This window comes from Delphinapterus leucas, chromosome 10 (assembly GCF_059928025.1).
Source record: "Delphinapterus leucas isolate spDelLeu-1000000601 "Yukka" chromosome 10, BTC_Dleu_Yukka2, whole genome shotgun sequence".
NCBI lineage: Eukaryota > Metazoa > Chordata > Mammalia > Artiodactyla > Monodontidae > Delphinapterus > Delphinapterus leucas.
The window spans coordinates 64,299,044-64,323,880 of record NC_143138.1 but is presented as its reverse complement, the minus strand read 5'-3'; the positions used below and the strand labels follow the sequence as shown (position 1 = coordinate 64,323,880).

The following is a 24,837-nucleotide window of genomic DNA, read 5'->3' as shown; positions in this document are numbered from 1 at the left end:
TTCTCTTGTGAGTGAGTATAAAAGGAAACTCTACTCATAACTATTGAGAGTCTCTTTTGACAGTAGTAATAGCTGTGAAGACTAATAGATTTTTGGTACTCGAATGGCTTCTACTTCATAACGTTTAAATGCTATTTGAGGAGCCAGAGATTTGTTCTTTAAAGGGGAATGGGGGTTGATGGGAGATAACCCTATGTTTTCTAGTGAATCTTACATCATACCAGTTCAAAATGTTGTTTGATCCCTGTGTCAGAGGCTGTCTTGTGATGCTGGTAGAAAAACAGGCCACATAATCACCTGCTGGGCACTAGAAAACATTTGTTCCCGAGAAGTTCTTTTTAAACTAAATATACTTTAAAAAAAAATTGAGATATAGCAGTCATGTAATGCAGTTGTCAGAATTTTTAATTTTGGGTTCTCTGGGTATGTAATAGTAATTCATCATGATTTTAATTTACATTTCTCTAATTACTAAATAGATTGAACATTTTGCCATATGTTTATTGACCATTCCTGTTTACTCTTCTGTGAAGTGTCTTTTTATATGTGGTGTTCATTTATTAAATTTTGTCTTTTTAAGCTCTAGGTGTTCTTTTTTTATATTCTAAATATAATTCTGCAAGTATTTTTTCCCAGTTTATGACTTGTATTTTGACTCTTTCTGTATCTTTCAATACACAGAATTTATTAATTATGGTATAATTGAATATATCATATATATTGTATGTTTCCTTTATGGTTAGTGTTTACAGTGTTTTAAGAAATTCTTCCCAACTCTTGAGATGACTTTGTGTGTGTGTGTGTGTATATACATTTTTTTTTTTAGCAAGATTTAAGTCCTTAATCCATTGGGAATTAATTTTTGTATATATTTTAAGGTAGGAATCTGGTTTCATTTCTTTCTAGGTGAACACCCAGTTGTCCCAGCATGATTTACTACTTGAAAGCTCCTCCTTTCCCCACTGATCTGCAGTGCTGCCTCTTTCCAACAGGTTTTGACATATGGGAGGATCTGTTTCTGGACTCCTATGACTATCTTATATTTAAGTCTTGATAGCAAATCCCTACTTGATCTTCTGGGATGCCCTGTCTTTTCTCAGATTTATTCTTCCGTAGAATCTGCTTTGAGTATTTGAATATTCTCTATCTAGTTAGGTCTTCTTTAATATTTTTAATGAAGATAAAGTTTTTCATTAATGTCTTTGTTAATAGTTTTCTCCAGAAAAACTTGTTTATCTTTTGGTGTATTTATTTCTGAGAACCCTAACTTCTGTTACATATTCAGTTTGGTTTTGGTGTTTTGATATGCAATTCACCTTTGTATATTGATCCTATTTTTGTTAACCATTACAAAACTTGTATTAATTTCAAGAGTATAGGATTTTTTTTTTGCCCCACTGTCTCCTTTTTTTGTCATTGTCAACAGTCCATATCATATGAATTTGTTTTGGTTTTCCTTTCTAATTCTTATGCCTTGTTCATGTTACTTTGCTAGCAATACCTCCAATGCAAATCACAGAATGATAGCATTTTTTGTCTTGGTAATTGATTTCTACTCATATTTTTTTAGGCTTTTTTAGGCTTGTTATATTGTTTTTTTAATTTCTTAACTGGAACAATTGGGATTCTTAGCTCATTAATTTTTCTCTTCTGATAGGAGTGTTTAAGAACTGTAAGACTGCTTGAACTACTCTTGTTAATGCAGCTTCATAATCTAGTTCTAAATACTATTAGGGTATACAATGTATTTAAATTTCTTTTTGTTAAATTTTCAATTTGTCATTAATTGATCTGTATGATAACAGTTCTTAGAATTTTATTGAAGCTTGCTTTATAGTCTCTTGTTTGATATTCATAGAAATATGCTTATCTTCCTTTTAGTAGGATTTAACTGGTATATCTTTCTTCCTTTTATTTTATTTTATTTTTTATTTTTTGGAGCAGGGAAAGGTTTATCACAGGGCCATGCAAGAAGATGGGTGGCTCATGCTCTAAAAAAAAACCCCAAGCTCCCTGAAGGGTTTCCGCAAAGCATTTTTAAAAGCCAGGTGAGGGTAAGGTAACAGGGGTTAATATTATCAGTCCTTAGGCTTAAGGAGGCCTGGGGCTATGTGCTCCTGGTCTTTAAGTAGTTAACATCTTCCATTTGGTGGGGGTTTTCACATCTGTAAAACAACTCAGGAAATGTGCATCAAATACTGTTGTCTAGGTACTTCAGAGAGGAGCTAAAGCAGAGGATGGGGGCAAGTCCTGTCCCAGGAAGGCTCTTCCTTCCTTTTACTTTTAACTTTTCTGTGTCTAATAAATAGCTTATAGCTGATTGGGTGGTTTTGTTTTTTTTTTTAATCTTTTATGGCAACTCTTTAATTCTTTAACTGGTTGTTTCAATTTAATAAAATTTGAAGCTAATCAATATCCTGAACAACATAAGTACTTACTCTGACCATTCAGCCTTCCCAATTTACATGGTATTATTGTCCAGTATTATAATTCCTTCTCTCTCCTCCCATCAGTTATTGTTAATTTTTTTATGTAGACCAACTGATGTTTTTAGTTTGTTTACATTTACTAGTTTCTCTTCTTTCTTATCTCAGACCCCTTTAAATGGTTTCTTTTTTTAAATTATTGTTTATTTATTTATTTTTGGCTGCGTTGGGCCTTCGTTGCTGCGTGCAGGCTTTCTCTAGTTGCGGCAAGAGGGGGCTACTCTTCCTTGCGGTGCGTGGGCTTCTCATTGAGGTGGCTTCTCTTGTTGTGGAGCACCAGCTCTAGGTGCGTGGGCTTCAGTAGTTGTGGCTCGCAGGCTCTAGAGCTCAGGCTCAGTAGTTGTGGTGCTTGGGCTTAGTTGCTCCCTGGCATGTGGGATCTTCCCAGACCAGGGATCGAACCCATGTCCCCTGCATTGGCAGGCAGATTCTTAACCACTGCGCCACCAGGGAAGTCCCTAAATGGTTTCTTTTAGTGAGTTTCTCTTCATAATATTTCAGTTTTTGTCTAAAAAGTGTTTTTCATGTTTTGTTTGCATTGCTCACCCTCAATTTTAAAAATCAGCTTTATCTAACCAGCAAGTATAAATTGCTTACAGTAAAATTCATGATTTTAAGTGTAGTGTTCACTGAGTTTTGTCAGATGCATACAGTTACGTAACTACAACCACAGAGGTTATATATTGGGTTGGCCAAAAAGTTCATTCGGGTTTGTCCATAACATCTTACGGAAAAATCCAAACAAACTTTTGGGCCAACCCAGTAGAACATTTCATCACCTCATAAAATTATCTCTTACCCCTTTGTAGTGCGTCCCCTTCTTCTACTCCTAGTCCCTGGCCACCACTGATCTCCTTTCTGACTTGGTTTTGTCTTTTCCACAATGTCATATATATGGTATCATATACTATAAAATATATTCTGTCTTCTTTCACTTAGCATATTATATTTGAGATATTCATCCATGTTATTATGCATCTCAGTTCTTTTTTAGTGCTTAGTAGTAGTCCATTGTATAGATATACTATAGTTTGTTTATAAATTCATTAGTTGATAGGCGTTTGGATTGTTTCCAGATGACTATTGTGAATATTACTGGCTATAAACAAGTCTTTATGTGAACATTTATTCTCATTTTTGAAAGGAAGTTCTTTTGGGTTGACAGTTTTTCTGAATACTTTGAAGCTGTTATTCTTCATTCTTCTGACTTTCCTTATTGATTTTACAAAACTTGTTGGTTGCTATTCTTTGTTAAGTAACCTGGCTTTTCTCTTGGCCTGCTTTTAAGAAGTTCTCTTTATTTGGTGTTCCGCATTATCGTTTCCCTGTGTTTATATGAGGATTTCTTTTTTTTTCAACCTGGTTGAAATTCATTGAACTTTTTAAATTTGAAGATCATCTTCCAAGTTACTAATTCTCTTCAGATCTAATCTCTTGCTTAACCATACCATGGCTCTTATGGGCACTGAATTGAATTGAATATTAGGTTATTTCTTGGTTCATGACACTTATTTCTATCCATGGACCTTTTCTCCATACATTTACTATAATGTAATGAGCCCTGGAGGTCCCAGCACAAAAGTCAGGATCTTAACAATTATATAAACCTTGCTGTGACACTTATTTCTGCACCGTCCCCTGTCTTTACTACTTGTGATAGCAAGTAGTATCTGTTGGAGTCTGTGTTCATTGTACCCTGGCCTGCCTTTTTTTAAATATAGTTTTATGTCATCTAATATATATTTCTTAAAAATATGTTAGTTTTAACTGTATGAAAAGGCTATTATTTTGCATTTAATTTGACAGTACTTTGTTTTGACTTGATATTTATTTACTAAGATTTATTCATAATAGTATCAGTTTATTTTTATTACTGTATAATGTTTTGTTATAAAGCTTTTTCTATTATGTATAGTGCTGTTATCTTATTTTGGTGTACATGTGCAAAAGTTTCTCTTGGATATTTAAGTAGAATTTTGCCATGTATGTGCAATTTCAATTTTATATGATAATTGAGTTTTAATTTTCATTCTTTTTCCTTTCTAGATGCTTCATGGGGTTCTTATTCAAATCTGCCTGATAGTATTTTATGGTCCTGTTCCTTAGGCATATTTTTAATAGCCTCTTTTATCTTATTAAACATATTAAACATCTCTAATATTTTGTGTGTGATAATTCCAGCATCAGCAGTCTTTATATGTCTCTTCCTCTCACTTGTGTGTGTGTGTGTGTGTGTGTGTGTGTGTGTGTGTGTGTGTGTGTGTGTGTATGTGTGTGTGTGGGGGGGTATTTTATAATTTTATAATTATACACCTTTTTTTTTTGCTTTCAGTGAGATATAATTGACATACAGCACAGTATAAGTTTAAGATGTTAAGCATATGATTTGACTTACATCATGAAATGATCATCACAATAAGTTTAGTGAACATCCATCATCTCATGTAGATACAAAATTATAGAAATAGGGGAAAATACCTTTCCTTGTGATGAGAACTCTTAGGATTTACTCTCTTAACTTTCATATAGAACATACAGCAGTGTTCATTATATATGTATCATGTGGTACAGTATATTCCTAGTACATGTTTATCTTTTATGAGTTTGTTTCTGTGAGTTTTTTTGAAGTATAATCAACCTACAGCACTGTTAGTTCCTGTTACACAGCATAGTAATTTGATATTTCTATACCAAAATGATCACCACAATAAGTCTAATTACGGTATGTCACCTTACAAAGATATTACATAGTTTTTTACTATAGTCCCCGCACTGTACATTTCATACCGTGTGATTCATTTATTTTGCAACTGAATTTTTGTACCTCTTAATCTCCCTTACCTGTTTCTTTCTTCCCCTCTCCCCTCTGGCAACCAGCTGTTTGTTCTCTGTATCTGTAACTCTGTTTGTTCATTTGTTTTGTTTTTTAGATTCCACATACAAGTGAAATCATACAGTATTTATCTTTCTTTGTCTTACTTATTTTTCTTAGCATAATACCCTCTAGGTCCATCCATGTTGTTACAAATGGCAAGATTTATTTTCTAATGAACTCCTGTTCCTTAGAACTTAATCTGTAGGAATTCATTGAGGCCTGGATTTAAGGTCCTCTCTTCTATAGACTGTTTGCATTTGTTTCTGCCAGGCAGCTAAGGGTACTACCACCCCACTAACACTTTAAAGGAAGTTTTCAACTACGAGGTTTTTAGACCATATATTTTTTGTTGTTTGGATAAATGCTGTACCCTTATCCATGAATCTATTATTAGATGTTTCTTTGCAATGAAACGTCTTGAAATTAGTTGTCATTTTTCATTTTTGCCAAGAGCCTTTCTCAAAAGTTTGATTCAGTCCATAGAACTTCACAAAAGAATCTTTTAAGTCCTCAGTTCTCCTGTGAATGTTAGAGCTGATGGTTTCTTGGGGGCTTACTGGGGATACTTGTCAAAACTATCACAGGGTATTAGGTTTAGCAATATGATATTATACTTGGTACTGCACAAAGAGTATGTGAATATAACCCCCCATACTTTTATGTGTACATGCTTGTCTTTCACTTAACTAACCTGTGTTGATATTAATGCGTGTGGTCAGACATACATCAAATTCTGTAGCTTTTATTAGTGTATTTGGGTTTTTGTTTTAATTTCAGAATTTGTAGTTACAGAACTACAGAACTTAACTATAAAGAAGAATCTATTTAGGATACTACATGTATCTTTAGTTTGAAGTTCTAGAAGCTGAGGATAAGGATAAAGTTATTATTTTCATCTAAGTGTCTATTTCCTTGAGGTTCTCTCCTATCTGCAAAACTCCTTAAGTAATTTTGAGTATGATTTTCAGCCAGTGCCAAATTGGAGTTGGTGTGGTTAATGGTTTAGTATCGAGTGGCATAACATTTATTAGTGCTTTGGTTATGTCTCTGATTTAGGGAAAAACTTTTTGTGGTGCTCTTATTGTTTTCTTTCTAGATATGATACACCAACTTCTAAAAAGAAAGTACGAATTAAAGATCGCAATAAACTTTCTACAGAGGAGCGTCGAAAGTTGTTTGAGCAGGAGGTAGCTCAGCGGGAGGCTCAAAAACAACAGCAGCAGATGCAGAACCTGGGAATGACATCTCCACTGCCCTATGACTCTCTTGGCTACAGTGCCCCTCATCACCCCTTTGCTGGCTACCCACCAGGTTACCCCATGCAGGCCTATGTGGATCCCAGCAATCCTAATGCTGGAAAGGTGCTCCTCCCCACACCCAGCATGGATCCTGTGTGTTCTCCTGCTCCTTATGATCATTCTCAGCCCTTGGTGGGACATTCTACAGAACCCCTTGCTGCCCCTCCACCTGTGCCAGTGGTGCCACATGTGGCAGCCCCTGTGGAAGTTTCCAGTTCACAGTATGTGGCCCAAAGTGATGGTGTGGTACACCAAGACTCTAGTGTCACCGTCTTGCCAGTGCCAGCCCCAGGCCCAGTCCAGGGACAGAATTATGGTGTTTGGGATTCAAACCAACAGTCCGTGAGTGTTCAGCAGCAGTACTCTCCTGCACAGTCTCAAGCAACCATATATTATCAAGGACAGGCTTGTCCAACTGTCTATGGTGTGACATCACCCTACTCACAGACAACTCCACCAATTGTACAGGTAACTAATTTTGGAAATAACTCTTGTCTGTTTTACTGTCTGTTTATGGGATGTTAAATCTGATGTGAGGGGGAAGTCCTGCCATTGATCACTTTTACATATTGGCTAATTTTATATATACTAGTTATCTATTGTGTCACAAATTACTTAGCAGTTTAAAACAGTAAGTAATTATTATTTCATAGTTTCTGTGGGTCAGGAATTCAGAAGCAATTTGGCTGGGTGGTTCTGGCTCAGAGTCATGAAATTACAGTCAAGCTATTAAGCAGGGTTGTAGTCATCTGAAGACTAGACAGGGGATGGAAGGTTTACTTTCAAGCTCACTCACATGGTTGTTAGCTGTCCTTGGTTCCTTACCACTCTCAATAGCGCTGCTTACAACATGCCAGCTGGCTTCCCCAAAAGCAAGTGATCAGCGAGAGAGAGAGAGAGAATAACTTTTGAAGTGTATTTTTGTGGTTTTAAATCAAATTTCTTTTCTTTTTTTAAAACCAATACATTAAAAAAAAAAAAAGACTCTTTAAGGCATCGTCTTCACCACATTCCTATGTCTCTCTCTTCATTCCTCGTCACCCCTTAAAGGTGAATTATTGTGGATGGCAGAGACTCCCAGAGATGTTTCCTATACACATTACTTAGTATTGAGGTAACAGAAGTGATTTTTACTTCTGTTTGTATTTTTGTTATGAAGCTGTATCAAAATTTTGTCCAAAAGGCCGTGACAAAGTGTCCTGCTTTAATTCTGAAAACCTTAACTGTATTAACTGCCTTCATTTTTTTTTAGATTTTATTTATTTATTTATTTTTGGCTGTGTTGGGTCTTCATTTCTGTGCGTGGGCTTTCTCTACTTGCGGTGAGCGGGGGCCACTCTTCATCGTGGTGCGTGGGCCTCTCACTGTCGTGGCCTCTCTTCTTGTGGAGCACAGGCTCCAGACGCGCAGGCTCAGTAGTTGTGGCTCACCGGCCTAGTTGCTCTGCGGCATGTGGGATCTTCCCAGACCAGGGCTCGAACCCATGTCCCCTGCATTGGCAGGCAGATTCCCAACCACTGTGCTACCAGGGAAGCCCCTCCCTTCATTTTTTATGATCTCTTTACATGTTTATATATTTTATGAATTTGTAATTTTGAAGACTTGGAAGTTTTTTTATCCCATGTTTTTCTGTGTAACATGATTCTTAACCGTTTTTCCAGATTACTCTGTATTTTTATGTGTGTGTGTGTGTGTGTGTATATATATATATATATATATATGCATACATACACTTTTTTTTTTTTGCGGTACGTGGGCCTCTCACTGTTGTGGCCTCCCCCGTTGCGGAGCACAGGCTCCGGGCACGCAGGCTCAGTGGCCATGGCTCACGGGCCTAGCCACTCCACGGCATGTGGGATCTTCCTGGACCAGGGCACGAACCCGTGTCCCCTGCATCGGCAGGTGGACTCTCAACCACTGCGCCACCAGGGAAGCCCCACATACACATTTTAACGTCTGTATAATACCACATTTGCTTATAAGGTCGCTGTTTATCCATTTTCCTGGGGTAGTTGTTTAAATTGAAAGTTCTTTTTCATAATTATAAATAATACTGCACTGAACATTCTTATACTTAGTTTTTTTTGTGTGTGTTTTTCCTTTCATGTTTGGCTTAAAATTAATGTTATAGGGCTAAATACAGCAGGTAAGAAAATGCGCATTATTGGTTATTGGCTATCAATTTTCTTAGCTTTTTATTGTTGGTGGTGGTGGTGTTTGTTATGCATAATTCTGCCTCCTACAGAATTAAAGACTCTTTAGTAGAGAGCTCAGTGATCTTATGGTTGTTCTTCTAAAATAGAATTTATTTTTCCATCCCAGTGAGCAAAAGATTTCTCTAGGGTTTAGTCATAGCCTTAAGACTCAAGTATTACAATTTTTTTTTTTTTTTTTTTTTTTTTTTGCGGTACACGGGCCTCTCACTGTTGTGGCCTCTCCCGTTGCGGAGCACAGGCTCCGGATGCGCAGGCTCAGCGGCCATGGCTCACTGTCCCAGCCGCTCCGCGGCATGTGGGATCCTCCAGGACCGGGGCACGAACCCATGTCCCCTGCATCGGCAGGCGGACTCTCAACCACTGTGCCACCAGGGAAGCCCAAGTATTACAATTTTATTTCCAGTTTTCAGTCTGTTCCTACCAAGGAGTCATTTATTGACTCCCTAATCTGCTTTTTGTGTGCTAGAGTAGTTGATAAATGGACTAAGATGCTTCAGACTATGCTTCCCTTTATGAGATTAGTTGATCAGAGATGATGTTCGACTCTGGGTAATGAGAAGCATAGAGCATGTTGTTAGCGTGTGTATTTTAAGTCCTAGTCTGTCACTTACTGTGTGTCCTGGAGACTGGCACTTAGATTCTTCAGTTTTAGTTTTCTCATTTATTAAATGAGCAGAATGCCTCAGAGTGGTTGAGGTTTGTATGAGATAATGGATGTTAGTAATGATAAATTTAAAGCACCATATACCTTGAAGGTTTAATTATAGTTCTTACTTAGTTACCTTAATACTGAGAGTATTGACATTAGTGGGCTGTGAATTACAGCTGATCAAGGTCATCTATCTGGTGTCTGGCTCATAATATCTGGTCTATGTTGAGGCCTGTGTTGTTCAAATCAAATATCAACCATACCAACATGAGCTGAGGTATAATTATAGGTATAACCTATAATAAGGTATAATAACCTTGACAATGAAGTAGCATGTGATATGGTATAATAAAAATTTGTGAGTATGTGTACATATGCAGTATCTTTGAAATTTGGAGCAGTTGTGTTATCAGAAGGTGACTTTAATTTTTTGCCACAGCTGCTTATTAGACATACAAGCTCCGTTTTAACTGAGGCCATGTGCTTTATAGTGGTCTTGTGACATTAGAGTGACCTATTCTTAAAAAGTTACACTAAATTACATCTCAAAAAATTGAGTGCTTAGACTATAAATTGTTCACATAAGTGAAGTGACTCAGATATAAAGTAATAGCTATTTTTTTCCCTTTAGAAGTGGGAGCAGAACAATTATGTTTTCCCCTCTATAACATATTGGACCCTCTCTTAAAATTCCCATTAGAAGTCACATTTTAAAGATATTTCTAGACTGGATTTATGTTTTGTGTAATTTCAAGTCCCTTGTAGGTAGAGCCAATCTCCAACAGACTTTCTTCCAGTAAATGGATAAATTTTGCAGGCACATGCTATTTGGATATATCTCACAAATGTGTACATCTTTTATATTATTTCAGTGGGACTGCAAACCAGTTTCCCCTTTTTATTGCTGTTAATTGTTTTGGCTTTGGCGTTTGATTGTCAGCTAGTTTGGGTAGGCACTACAGAACCCTAGAAAATGTTTATTTTCCCTATACTGTTTGACAGTTTGAGTTTCAAACACTATATCTGCAAATGAATGTTGCAATTTTGGGTGTTTTTGTTTGTTTAGGTTTTGTTTTTTGTGGGTTTTTGGTTTTTTTTGCAGTGATATTGTTAAGATGTTTTTGGCATTGCATTTCCTTTGGGAATTATTTTCAGTATGTGTAACATTCTTTCCTGTTGATAAATTGTTACCCTTTAAATATATCTTTGCACTTTAGAAACAGATAAAATTTGTCTGGAGCCATATCTAGTAAATACAGGGAATGATCAAGCTGGGTAATGCCATTTCAGTTTAGAAGTTATCTCACAACCAACATTTGTAGCCAGACTTTTCATGCTAAAGAAACCACAGCTTTACTACACATTAATTGAATCCTTTAGAGTGTCTCCATGATAAGCCTTACACAACTGTGATCTTGTCAGATAAATTCTTCATGAACCTAGTTTCACTGAGGGTCAAAGAAATTTTACCCTCCAAAATATTAGCATTTTTCTATTGTAGATTTGGGTGTTTAACCTCTTGATCACTCTGAAGATAACATGTTTCATCCTGTTGACAGTTGTTCTCAAAATTAGTATCTTAATCTATCTTAAAATTTTTTTTTTTCAAAATCAGGATATGAAATGTTTGTCATTCAAAATGTGTGATATAATTGTGAAGCCTTTCCTTTTCCAAATGAGTTAAGGTGACAGTACAGGCACACCTCATTTTATTGTGCTTTGCAGATACTGCATTTTTTACACATTGAAGGTTTGTGGCAACCCTGTGTCAAATTAAGTCTGTTGGTGCCATTTTTCCAATAGCATTTGCTTACTTCATGTCTCTGTGTCACAAATTGATAATTTTTGCACTATTTCAGACTTTTTCGTTATTATTATATTTGTTATGGTGAGCTGTGATCAGTGATCTTTGACATTACTATTGTAATTGTTTTGGGGTGTCATGAACTGAGCCCATATAAGCCAGCGAGCTTCATCGGTAAGTGTTGTGTTCTTCCTGCTCCACCGACTGGCCATTTTCCGATCTCTCTCCCTCTCCTTGGGCCTCCCTACTCCCTGAGACAAAATAATATTAAAATTAGGCCAATTAATAACCCTACGATGGCCTCTAAATATCAAGTGAAAGGAAGAGTCATACATCTCTCACTTTAAATCAAAACCTAGAAATGATGACGTTTAGTGAGGAAAGCAAGTTGAAAGCTGAGATAGGCCAAAAGCTAGGCCTCTTGTGCCAGTTAGCCAAATTGTGAATGCAAAGGAAAAGTTCTTGAAGGAAATTGATAAGAAAGCAAAATAGTCTTATCAGCCTTATTGCTGATATATATGAAGAAAGTTTTAGTGGTCTGGATAGAAGATCATACCAGCCACAACATTCCCTTAAGCCAAAGCCTAATCCAGAACCAGGTCCCTAACTCTCTTCAGTTCTATGAAGGCTGAGATGGGGGAGAAAGCTGCAGAAGAAAAGTTTGAAGCTTAGCAGAGGTTGGTTCATGAGGTTGGAGGAAAGAAGCCATCTCTGCAACATTAAAGTGCAAGGTGAAGCAGCAAGTGCTCATGTAGAAACTGCAGTAAGTTATCCAGAAGATATAGTTGATTCCAACTCTAATTGATAACTTGGAGGGGTTGAAGACTTCAGTGGTGGAAGTAATTGCAGATGTGGTAGAAATAGCAAGTGAACTAAAATTAGAAGCAGAGCCTGAAGATGTGACTGAACTGCTACAGTCTCATGATAAAACTTGAATGGATGAGGAGTTACTTCTTATGGATGAGCAAAAAAGAAAGTAGTTTCTTGAGATGGAATCTACTCCTGGTAAAGAGGCTGTGAAAATTGTTGAAATGATATCAGAGGATTTAGAATATTACATATATTTAGTTGATAAAGCAGAAGCAAGTTTAAGAAGATTGACTCCAATTTTGAAAGCAGTTCTACTGTGGGTAAAATGCTATCAAATAGCATCACGTACTCTAGAGAAATGGTGAAAGGAAGAGTCAGTCAATGTGGCAAAAGCTTCATTGTCTTATTTTAAGAAATTGCCACAGCCACCCAGTCAGCAGCCATCAACATCGAGGCCAGACCCTCCACCAGCAGACAGATCATGACTCTCTGAAGGCTCAGAGGATGGTCAGCATTTTTAAGCAGTAAAGCATTTTTAAATTAAGGTATGTACATTGTTTTTTAGACCTATTGTTCCTGTACACTTAATAGAGTACAGTATAGTGAAGCATAACTTTTGTATGTGCTGGGAAACCAAAATATTCATGTGATACACTTTTTATTGCAATATTCACTTTATTGCATGTTCTGAAACTGAACCCACAATATCTCTGAGGTACACCTATAGTAGGAAATGAGGTCAAGGCCTTGGAGAGGAACAAGATGGTCAGGGCTTTGTGAGGATTTGGGCTGTTAGTCTGAATAATGTGAAAATCCACTGGAGCAGTTACAGCGGACTGGCGTGATTTGACGTATTTTAAGAGACTCGCTCTGGTTGCTCTGGGTGAAGAGATTGTGGGAGTCAAGGGCAGAAGTAGGGAGATCAGTTAAAAGACTGTTGAGTAATCTAGGCAAGAGAATATGGCCACTTATACTGGAATAGTAGAAGGAGAGATGTAAGAAATGATCAGATTTTATTTTATATATATATATATACACACACATATGTATAAACTCATACATACAGATAGACGTGCACATGTACATACATATATAAAAAATGCAGAGCCAACGGAATTTGCCGATAGATTAGATTAGGAGAGTGGGTCAGGAAGAAGTTAAATTTGGGATTCGTTACAGTATCTGGTGTTTGGCTTAGTGGGTTGGGAAAATTCCAGTTTATCCATCTGTCCTCTTCAGCCTCCCAGAAACTGTTTCTACTCAGAATCAGGGTTACCAGCACATACGTGTTAACCTCCTACATGCACAGTAACTTGCCTCTTGAGGATGCTTCCTTCTGGGCGTCGGCCCTTAGAAACTTCCTTGGAAACGTAACTTTCCAGATAGATTGGTGATCATAGAATAGAGCCCAGTTAGATATGTTTTGTTTTATGGTTTATTTTATCAAAGTTAAAGAAGAACTTTAAGAATTATTTATATTTTATCTTTAGAGTATGCTTTTTAATTTTTTAAGCAGTATTTGGTCATCTTTGTTGCTAATACTTCTTTGGTACTGACTTCTGATTCAGTATTGTCTGGTTATATGTCAGTGTTGAAAAGTGTTTTGGATTTAATCAAATTTCAGGCTTTGGGGCAGGAGTTAGGTGAGGAGATAAATTTCTACAAAATTTTTGATGTTGCACATATTTCCCATCTTGTATCCAAATACCTAGAGATGAAAATATTTCTGAGGTATACATTTTTCTCTCAGCTTTGTGATACTATTCTGACAATTCTGCTTTGACAGTTAGCATTGAATCTGGTTTATGATAATGTGTAGATAAAGCTGTTTGCAATACTGAATCACGTATTGTATTCTTCCTCTTTCTGTGTGTCTTCTCAGTAATTATTCATCCAGAAATCTGCCGGGCAGCTACATTTTACCTATTCAGACTCTTTGGGTCTTTACTGGTATCATTTGGAATAATTATATTTTGATTATATTTTGTATTTTGAGTACTTATCAATTAATACTTCTGAATCATTTTACCTGATAGAATCTCAGTTTATAGGGTCAAAATCTGTCCTTAAATACGTATCTGTTCAGCTCCTTGGTAGTCATCACCTTTTAACAAAACAAGGTTGTTTTCAGGGCTTCTTGCCACTTCTTTAAACAGCTTTTCTATCGTAATTTCAGAGTAGGTTTAAGTCCTAGCTAGCCATGGTACTTATTTGTTATATAACTCCAGGTGTGGGAGATACACCCACCTCTGATGGTGGTCAGGATTGAGTGAGATAATATATGCAAAAGGGCTTTTCTGCTTGATAAAGCACTATATATATAAATCAGTGTGTCATAAGGATTTTAGATATATTGAATTCCGCTGTCTTTCTTATAGAAGCCTACAAAAAGCTAGAAAGCTAGTTTAAAATTTGATCACCTTCAGCTTCCTCTACTGTGGATCACTCTTTTTGACCTTTTCCAGTCAAAACAAGCTGTTAGGGCTTCGCTGGTGGTGCAGTGGTTGGGAGTCCACCTGCCGATGCAGGGGACACGGGTTCGTGCCTTGGTCCGGGCGGATCCCACATGCCGCGGAGCGGCTGGGCCCGTGAGCCATGGCCGCTGAGCCTGCGCATCCGGAGCCTGTGCTCCGCAACGAGAGAGGCCACAGCAGTGAGAGGCCTGCATACTGCAAAGAAACAAAACAAAACAAAACAAGCTGTTAGTTATTAGGAGTTGGTAGTTAAAACGCTCTCTGTAAAGAGCATTGTGTGGAGCTCTTTCTCAGGTATCCTAGGAGTAGCACTTCAGTTGTTACTCAAGTCTCATTGAAGCCAAACAATTAGACAGGTTTCATGAGTACTCCACCCCACCCCCATCCCCGCCTCCGCCTCAAAAAAGTTTTCTAACTTTTTATGATAAAGTAAAATCAAAGTAAGTAAATGACTAGGGAATTATTCAAAAAAGAAAAAAAGAGTTTGAAGTAAAAGATTGTTTTACACATTTGTAGTAAAATATTCACATTTAAAGTTAAAAAAAAATTAATGGGTGTATCTTCCAATAAGATTTGTCAACTTGGAAGTCAGATACTGTTTATTAAGAGCTAGAAAACTATAAATTGTGAATTTCTTCATTTTATCTTTTAGAGTTATGCCCAGCCAAGTCTTCAGTACATCCAGGGACAACAGATTTTCACAGCTCACCCACAAGGAGTGGTGGTACAGCCAGCCACAGCCGTGACTACAATAGTTGCACCAGGGCAGCCTCAGCCCTTACAGCCAGTAAGAAATATTTTGGTTGCTAAAACTCTCCTTGGCTACCTACCTTATATTTAGAAAGATTACTTTTTGTTTGGTTTAGTTAGGGGGTTTTTTACTCCTTTTTTGTTTGTTTTTTATAAAAATTTTTGTAGTCTCCAATTTCACTCAAGTGCCTGTGGACCCTGAGGGAGCACTACACGACAGTTCTGTCAATTAACAAAAATTCTGTGGAACTTACAGCTATGTTAATTTATATGTACTTTGCCCTTAGGATCCTTTTTATTTGTAATTTAAACTGACTGATCTTGTATTCTTACACTTTGCTATGAATTTCTGAAGTAATAGTTTTCTAGACTAGCTCCATCATTATTTATGGAGAACTAGACTATGATATTGTACTGAGGGCTAGAGATATAAAATTGAATGATATAGTTCACTTTACATGTTGTACAATATATATTGAAAGAAGCTTTTGGTATTCTGCAACCTATGTAAAAGGATATGATGAAATCTTGATGAAATGCTGTTTTTAGATGGAATGGGAAATAGGAGCTGGCACTAGAAGCAGTTGAGAAACTAAACATGAACAAATTAGCAGGTTAGAATACTGACATTTCCAGAGAAGGCTCTTGTTGCATTCTGGTGGCTTTCGATAAGTAGGGCAGTTGGTGGAGATGGAGTAAAAAGACTACATGTGAAACACTTAGAAATAAGACAGTGTGTATGGCAGGTATTTGAGGGCTTGCCGTGAATTGGGTCCTTCTAGGCATTTTGAAAACAAACGTAAGATTCCATTCCTGTGCTTAAAAGCTGACATTCCAGTAAGAGAGATGAGGATCACAATGAATAATACTAAAAGTAGTCAGCGTTTAGTGTCATGAAATATGCAGGTAGAATTTGAGGAGGGGAAAAAATTATTCCCAAACTGGAGAAGGATTGGTAATCTAGTAGATATTGAATAATTTGGAATATTCTTAAGTGACACGAAAGCTTAGGGGAAAGAGATCACCTTATAGGCTACATAGAGGACTACAGGAATGGAGGAAGTGGAACTTAAGTGTGGCCAACAAAAAGCAGCTCTGTGAAGTAAGGCTTGGGGGGTATGCACAAAGCAGCAATGCTCAGAGACTTAGGTTTGCTTAAAAGTGGCCATGTTTTATCTGAGCCTGGGATCTTAGGTTCCTCTTTAACTGCTCAAGCAAAGGTAAAGTTGGAAATTTTTTTCTTTATTAACTGGATTACATAGAATGAACAATTAAGAGTATATGTCCTTATCGTGATTATATTATCAGTTTACTAGAGCTACTTTAACAAAATACCACAGACTACGTAGCTTAACTAACAGAAATTTATTTTCTCATAGTCTTGGAGCCTGCAGGTCTAAAATCAAGGTGTCAGCAGGTTTGCTGTCTCCTGAGGCTGCTCCTGTTTTGCAGATGGCTGCTTTCTCACTGTGCCCTCACCTGGTCTTTTCTCTGCGCACATTCCCTGATGCCTCTTCCACTTCTTATAAGGACACCAGTCCTGTTGCATTAGGGCCGCACTCTCGAGACCTCATTTAACCTTAATTACTTATTTAAAGGTGCTGTCTTCAAATACAATCGCATTGGGGGTTAGGGCTTCATATGAATTTGGGGGAAGCACAATTCAGTTTATAACAGTGATTATGAAGTTTTTATGTTTTTCAAAATGTGGCATTAAATTTTTAAAAGCTATTTATTTAGAAATTTTTTTTTCAATTAAACTGAAAAACAAGCTGTTCACCCATTTCTATATTTTTTAAATATAAATATGAAGTTTCAAACATACAAAAAATATATAATGGATAAATGTTAACATTTTATCATATTTGCTTCTATCTAAAGCCCATTCAGCTAATTGGTATCTTGGAGTTGGTTATATGCCATTTAGCATTGGTTTTTTTAAGGTTGAAAAATATTGTTCTACATAATGAGCTGCTGAATATTTTTAAATATGGTGTATTGGATGGTGAACTCGAAGCCTGCTGTGAATTTTCTGATAGATCCCTAAAGCTCTTCATATACACTGTCTCTGATCATTTCCCAGATTGTACCTTTACTTTTTATCTTTTTTTAAAAGAAGAGGAAGATGTATGTTTTTACATACTGCTTAAGTAGACTATTTTTGTCCTTCTCAGCCAGATTAAAAGAAATGTCACTGATCAAGAACTTGTGTGTCTTTTTAGCCTGAAATGGTTGTGACAAATAATCTCTTGGATTTACCACCCCCATCTCCTCCCAAACCAAAAACCATTGTCTTACCTCCCAACTGGAAGACAGCCCGAGACCCAGAAGGGAAGATTTACTACTACCATGTGATCACAAGGTAAGAAGAGCTGTCTGAGCATCCCCAAATCATCTTTCAGTTGGTCAAAGAAGCTGCCACTGTAAGGGGAGTTTTATGGTTATAGACTTGTTATTAGCTGTTAACTGTGCCTGAGGGCTGCTGGTTTTCCAGAATCCCATCATAAATGTTATGACATACTTTAGACTTTGGTCCTTTTTAGGTATGTTCTGGTGTTTTTAACCTGCAAGACTCTTGGAGAAAACTAAGGAATTTATTTTATTTTATTTATTTATTTGGTTGCGCCAGGTCTTAGTTGCAGCAGGCGGGCTCCTTAGTTGAGGCATGTGAACTCTTAGTTGCAGCATGTGGGATCTGGTTCCCTAACTAGGGATTGAACTGGGGCCCCCTGCGTTGGGAGCGTGGAGTCCCAACCACTGTGCCACCAGGGAAATCCCAAACCAAGGAATTTTTTTAGAAAATGGTAATGACTTCATCTAACAATGTAGATAATCAGGGGTCATGGGCAAACCTTTTCTGTAAAAGGCCAGATAATAAATATTTTAAGCTTTGCTTGCCAAACATTCTTTGTCACAACTGTTCAGTTCTTCTCTTGTTGTATAAGCAGCCATAGACAATACATAAATGAATGGGTATGTCTCTGTTTCAATAAAACTTTGTTTCGTGAGCCATAGTTTGATGACTCCTGCAATTTATATAAAAAACCTGATTTATCTTTTTCTTAGAATTAAACAAATATATTTTAGGCAGATAGCTTTATGTGAATATATGTGTTTTCTGTGTGTGTATGTATGTATTCATTGGTATATAATGTGAGTTTTTGGGGTGCATGTTTTGTCATCTGCTTTGTTTACCAATCTATTTATAGAACTTTCTGTACCAATTAATGAAAAACTACATTATTTTTAATACTTGCTTATTTGTTGCAGGGCTCAGCAAACTATGTCAATGGGCTACTTGTTTTGGTAAATAAGGTTTTTTTGGAACACAGCCACACCCATTTATTTAGGAATTGTTGATGGCTACTTTCATACTCCAATGACAGTAGACTAGTTGTGACAGAGATCATTTGGTCCACAAGGTCAAGGGTATTTACTCTCTGATCCTTTATAGAAGAAGTTTGCCTAACCCCTGCTCTTCTGTATGGCTATACCAAATTTTGTTTAACCCACCCTGATTGATGGATTTTCACTATTTTATATATAACTCTAAACCTGGACATCCTTACAGACACTAATACTAATCTTACTGCCTTCTTCAGGCAGATTCTTAGAGGCAAAATATTTTATCAAAAGAGATACACATTTTAAGTTGATAAGTATTGTCAGCTTACCATTAAAAAAAAATCGAACCAATTTAGACTCCCACAAAAGGTACACAAAAGTGCCTTTTTCTTCATGTAGGTTCTTTAACTCATGTAAAATAGTAGATGAGAAATCTTATTTTTATTTTCAATTCTTTTATTTTCGAGATGGAACGTCTTCATTAGATTATTGGCTATTTGTATCTTTTGTGAATTGCTTGTTTGGGGCATCTACCCATTTTCTGTCAGCATTGTTAATCTGTTTATCAAGAATATTATCAAGAATATTGCAGGCTTCCCTGGTGGTGCAGTGGTTGAGAGTCCGCCTGCCGATGCATGGGACGTGGGTTCGTGCCCTGGTCCGGGAGGATCCCACATGCTGCGGAGTGGCTGGGCCCACGAGCCATGGCCACTGAGCCTCCGCATCCGGAGCCTGTGCTCCGCAACGGGAGAGGCCACAACAGTGAGAGGCCCGTGTATCGCAAAAAAAAAGAATATTGCAAATGTTTTTGTTTGTAATGTCTTGTGACATGAAGAAGTTAAAAATTTCATGCAGTCAAATATTTTCCCTTTATGTATTCTACTTAGAAAGGTCTTCATTATTCCCATAAAAATACCTTTATAAAACAAGCCCTTGGGACTTCCCTGGTGGCACAGTGGTTAAGAATCCCCCTGCCAGTGCAGGGGATACGGGTTTGATCCCTGGTCCGGGAAGATCCCACATGCCGTGGAGCAGCTAAGCCTGTGTGCCACAACTACTGAGCCTGCACTCTAGAGCCCGCACGCCACAACTAATGAGCCCACACGCCACAACTACTGAGGCCTGCATGCTCTGGGACCCGTGTGCCGCAACTGCTGAGCCCACGTGCTGCAACTACTGAATCCCGCATGCCTAGAACCTGTGCTCCACAACAAGAGAAGCCACCACAATGAGAAGCCCGCTTGCCGCAACTAGAGAAAGCCCACGCGCAGCAATGAAGACCCAATGCAGCCAAAAAAAACCCAAAGAAACAAGCCCTTGTTATGCTGCTGACTGAAAGTTGTGACTTTAAAAACCAGTGTCTGCAAATTTTACCAGAACTTTGTTTTTTCAATACCAAAGCAAGCTTTATAATGGACTATCACTTTTCAAAAAAAAATTGTATTTCTTATTTATGTGTGTAATTTTTCCATCTTTTTTTCAAGGTTTTCCTTAGCTAGCACCTAAGAGCATAATACCTCCTGTTTAATTCCCATAATAAAACCCACAGCTGCTTGTGGTTCTTTGATTACAATAGAAATCTTGAGCCCATTTTATAATTAGTTCTGTCGGTCAGAGATAAACCTACTTTCATAATCATCTGCAAAACTAATTTACATCAAATGCCTTTAACGTTGCTAACTAAAGATTGCCGTGGTAGGAAAGCACAAGACTGTAATGGCAGGATGGACCAGTCAGATATGTCGCTAGCTTCTTGGAGGCCTTTGACGTTTTAAGTGATTCCCCTTAGAGCATTTTCTGTGGCAGCTGACTTCTGACTCCTGAATAGAATTTCCTTACTTCCACATGTTACTTCACAGATCTAGCTTTAAAAACAAAACAAAAACAAAACCATCTTTGCCTGCTAACTTTCAAAACAGCCATAAACATGCAATGAGGGAATTCCCTGGTCGGGAGCTAAGATCCCCAAGAGCTATGCGGCGTGGCCAAAAAAAAAAGCATGCAAAGAGTTAACGTGGTTGAACTCTTTTTTTGTAGCCAGCTGAAAATATTTTTAGCAGAGGGCACAAGTTTTTAACCTGTACATCTTTTCCATGCTGTAAGTCATCAAGCCAGAGGAGCAAAACTACAAACAAGAAGACTCCTAAGGCAAGGAACGGTTTTCTCACATGATCAAGGATTGTGAGGAGGGTGTTGTGATTTATTTTACGTTGCTCCAGGTACATGCTAGGTACAATCATGATTGATCACCTGCAGAGGGGTGGCATAGGCAGGCACCTACTCCATGTACTTTCCTTAGACTTTGCTGAATCCTGTTTTCAGAACATTAATAGTCAGGTGAGAGACAAAGATGTTTGGTTTTACTGTTGTCTTTGATACCCAGCAAATGTTGCCACAGCATTGGCTACAGAAATACAGTGGGCTAAAAACAATGTATGTCTATGGGATAGAATCATTGCTACTGGGAAGAATGTCTCTGTCTTATGGAGCTGACTTGTTCTGTTTCATTGCATGTTGTATATTATGTATATATGAGCAGAGATACCTATGCCAGAGTTCTGTTTTCTGGCCATGACAGCATGGCTGTTCTTACCTTCTTCTAGGCAGACTCAGTGGGATCCTCCTACTTGGGAAAGCCCAGGAGATGATGCCAGCCTTGAGCATGAAGCTGAGATGGACCTGGGAACCCCAACATATGATGAAAATCCCATGAAGGTGAGTGTGGCTTACAGATATGTTTCCTGATCATTTGGGATTCTTTGTCTTCTCATTTTGTAGAGTCAGTAGCCATGTTATCTTGGAATTCTATTTTTCTTATTGTTCTGGAGAATTATGCATATAAAAAAATGCTTGGTGGTGGTAGGATGTCCAAACAATACAGAAGTACAGTATATAGAACAAAAAATAAAAGCTCTTAATTTCTATTTAGTTGCTCTCCTTTCATCATACTTCCCTCTCCGGAGATAAATACTGTTAACTTTTTAGTGCACAGGTTCTCAACCAAGAGCAGTTTTGCTCCTCAGGAGACTTTTGATAATATTTAGAGACATTTTTGGTTGTTACAGCTGTGGAGATGCTACTAGCTTCTAGTGTGTACAGAGGCCAGAGAAGTCACTAAACATCTTAGAGTGCACAGGATAATCCCCCACAACAAAGAACTGGCCCAAATGTCAGTAGTGCCAAAGTTGCAAAACCTTGCTTTGTCGTATGTTCTTCCAGACCTTTATGGAAAATACACACAGGTGTTTTTCTTTCTTTTCATTCTAAACATACAAATAGAATCATAGTATTCTTATTCCATTATAACTTCCTTTAATATATCTTAGCTCTTTCCCTGTAGATTACAGCATTCTTCTTAATGTTATGTTTCTTTTAAATGTGTTTTTTCTGTTTAACTGCAGTTTTTCTTCGTTTGCTTTAATGTCCTGCCATTTTGGGATTGGTGGGTCTGGAAAGAAGTTAAACTGGTTGCATTAAAACCTCACCAAAGGGGCTTCCCTGGTGGCGCAGTGGTTGAGAGTCCGCCTGCCAATGCAGGGGACACGGGTTCGTGCCCCAGTCTGGGAAGATCCCACATGCTGCGGAGCGGCTGGGCCCGTGAGCCATGGCCGCTGAGCCTGCACATCCGGAGCCTGTGTTCCACAACAGGAGAGGCCACAGCAGTGAGAGGCCCACGTACCGCAAAAAAAAAAAAAACCTCACCAAAAAAGTATAACTGGGCCCCCCCTTTTTTTAAGATTTGCAACTGAGATATTTTACTCTGGAAATACTATTCTAGAGTAAAGCGAAAGAGAGCTTATTCCTCGTCTCTCCTTCTAACGAGAGTAATCGGGATTAGAGGTCATGTGAATCAGTGTGACTCTCAATGCTTGAATTAAAAATTTTTATCCTTTTCCACTTGGAACAGGACTCACTGTCTCCAAGGATGTGGTGTCTTGAATGAAATCAAAGACAATATATCTATGCTCTAAGATTTGAATAGTATTTAATTTTGAAAATAAGAGACACTTAACTAGTTAAGTCAGTGGAAAGAGGTGGAAGAGGGAAGGAAGGAATGGGAGTGAGAAGGAAAGTAGAAACAAATCCATGCCTCCTTTTATATTTTATTCACTTTGGGGGGAATGTTTTTCTTCTTCAGCATTATATTTAGCATTCCTTTAGTCTGAACAATTTCCTTTTTTTTTTTTTTTTTTATAAATTCTATCCACTATTTAAAAAATTTACTTGGCTGCGTCAGGTCTTAGTTGCGGCATGTAGGAATCTTCCCGTTAAGGCGTGCGAGCTCTTCGTTGCAGTGCACGGGCTTCTCTCTAGTTATGGCACGTGGGCTCAGTAGTTGCGGTTTGCGGGCTTAGTTGCCCCGTGGCATGTGGGATCTTAGTTCCCTGACCAGGGATCGAACCTGTGTCTCCTTCATTGGAAGGCGGATTCTTAACCACTGGGCCACCAGGGAATTCCCAGTCTGAAGAATTTCCTTTAATACTTTGAGTATTTCAGGTCTAATTGTGATGAGCTGTCTCATTTTTGTTTGTCTGAAAAGGTCCTTATATACCTCTTTTTCTTAATATATTTTATTTTCAGACAGTTTTAGGTTCCCTTTAAATTTGAGCAGAAAGTACAGAGTTTCCATACACCCCCTGTCATCACACATGCATAGCGTCCTCCACTATCAACAGCCTGCCGGAGTATGATACATTTATTGCAATCAGTGAATCTACATTATTATCACTCAAAGTCTGTAGTTCACATTAGTGTTCTTGGTATTATACATTCTGTGGGTTTTGACAAATGTATAATGGCATGTATCCACCATTATCATCTACAGAATAGTTTCACTGCATTGAAAATCTCTGTGCTTCCCCTATTCATCTCAGCCTCTCTCCCCGCCTCCCCCCATCCCCATCCCTATCCCTGACAATCTCTGATCTTTTTACTTTCTCCAGTTTTGCCTTTTATAGAATGTCACATATTTGGACTTGTAGCCTTTTCAGATTTGCTTCATTCACCTAGCAATATACATTTAAGGTTCTTGCATGCCTTTTCATGGCTTGGTAGCTCGTTTCTTTTTAGCATTGAATAATATCCCATTGTATTAGATGTGCCACATTTTATTTATCCATTCACCAGTTGATGGACATTTGGGTTGTTTCCACTCTTTGGCTGTTATGAATAATGGTATATGAACAATTGTGAACAAATCTTTGGACATACATTTTCAGTTCTCTTGGGTAGATACCTAGGAGTGGAATTGCTGGATCAAAGTTAGACTGTCTCTGTCTAACTTTTTAAGAAACTGTCAAACTGTTTTCTAAAGTTGCTATATCATTGTACATTTCTGCTGGCAGTGTATGAAGTTTCTGTGGGAGAGTTTTTATAGAGACAGGTACCTAAGGGGAAAAAAACCCATAACTGTCATGTGCTTCCAGTAAAAAACTATCTGGATGTTCATTCACTCTCTATCTTAGCTTCTTAGGCTTTTGTCTCTGACTTGTCAGCTTTACCTTTTCATGTATTTCTAATGAGAAAATATAAATGAAGTCATCTATTTTGTTATTAACCCTTTGATAGTTTATGAAGGAACAAGTGAGTTTTGATATTCCAACCAGCCTTGCCATGATGCACAAGTCAAAGGCTTGAGGTGTCAGTCTTTGGATTTCTTTCTAGACCGTTGTCTCTATCATTAGGACCTAGTCTGACTTGGATAGCCAGGGACTTATTTGGATCTAACCTTCCTAACCAGTTTACTACTGTATTCACCTAACTAGCATCTCAGACAGGAGAAGGATGCCTGTGGGTTATGTGTTTATTCCTTCTGCTCCAATTTTTTTTTTTCCCCATCTTTAGGGCCTTCATTTAGATTTTAAAGCCCTTGGAGATGAAGACTGTAACATTGTAAATTTTCAGTAATTCCCAGGCCTTGTGTAAGGTATTACAGATAGAAAGAGAAATAAATCTGAGTACTAATCTTCATGAAGTTCAATCTAAGGAAATAACCACATCTATAAACCAAGAACACAACGGGATAATTGCTGTAGTAGAAGTATGTACAGAATGCTATGGGAGCACAGTGATTAATGGTCTAAGAAAATGCACTAGTGATATGTCACAGAAAACATGATTTTACCTATAG

General features: G+C 37.7%; 1 protein-coding gene across 7 annotated transcripts in view; it reads left to right on the top strand.

The window, feature by feature from the left end:
• The window catches only part of SETD2 (SET domain containing 2, histone lysine methyltransferase), a 113,557-nt gene that overhangs the window by 83,042 nt on the left and 5,678 nt on the right, over window positions 1-24,837 (top strand). For 4 of the 7 annotated variants that reach the window (XM_089918073.1, XM_022573298.3, XM_089918069.1 and 1 more), the window contains 4 exons: window positions 6,458-7,127; window positions 15,265-15,399; window positions 17,585-17,724; window positions 21,311-21,422. In XM_089918073.1, the coding sequence (XP_089774199.1) occupies window positions 6,458-7,127; window positions 15,265-15,399; window positions 17,585-17,724; window positions 21,311-21,422 (1,057 nt within the window). The other 3 variants (XM_089918070.1, XM_089918072.1, XM_089918074.1) reach the window with 3 other exon arrangements.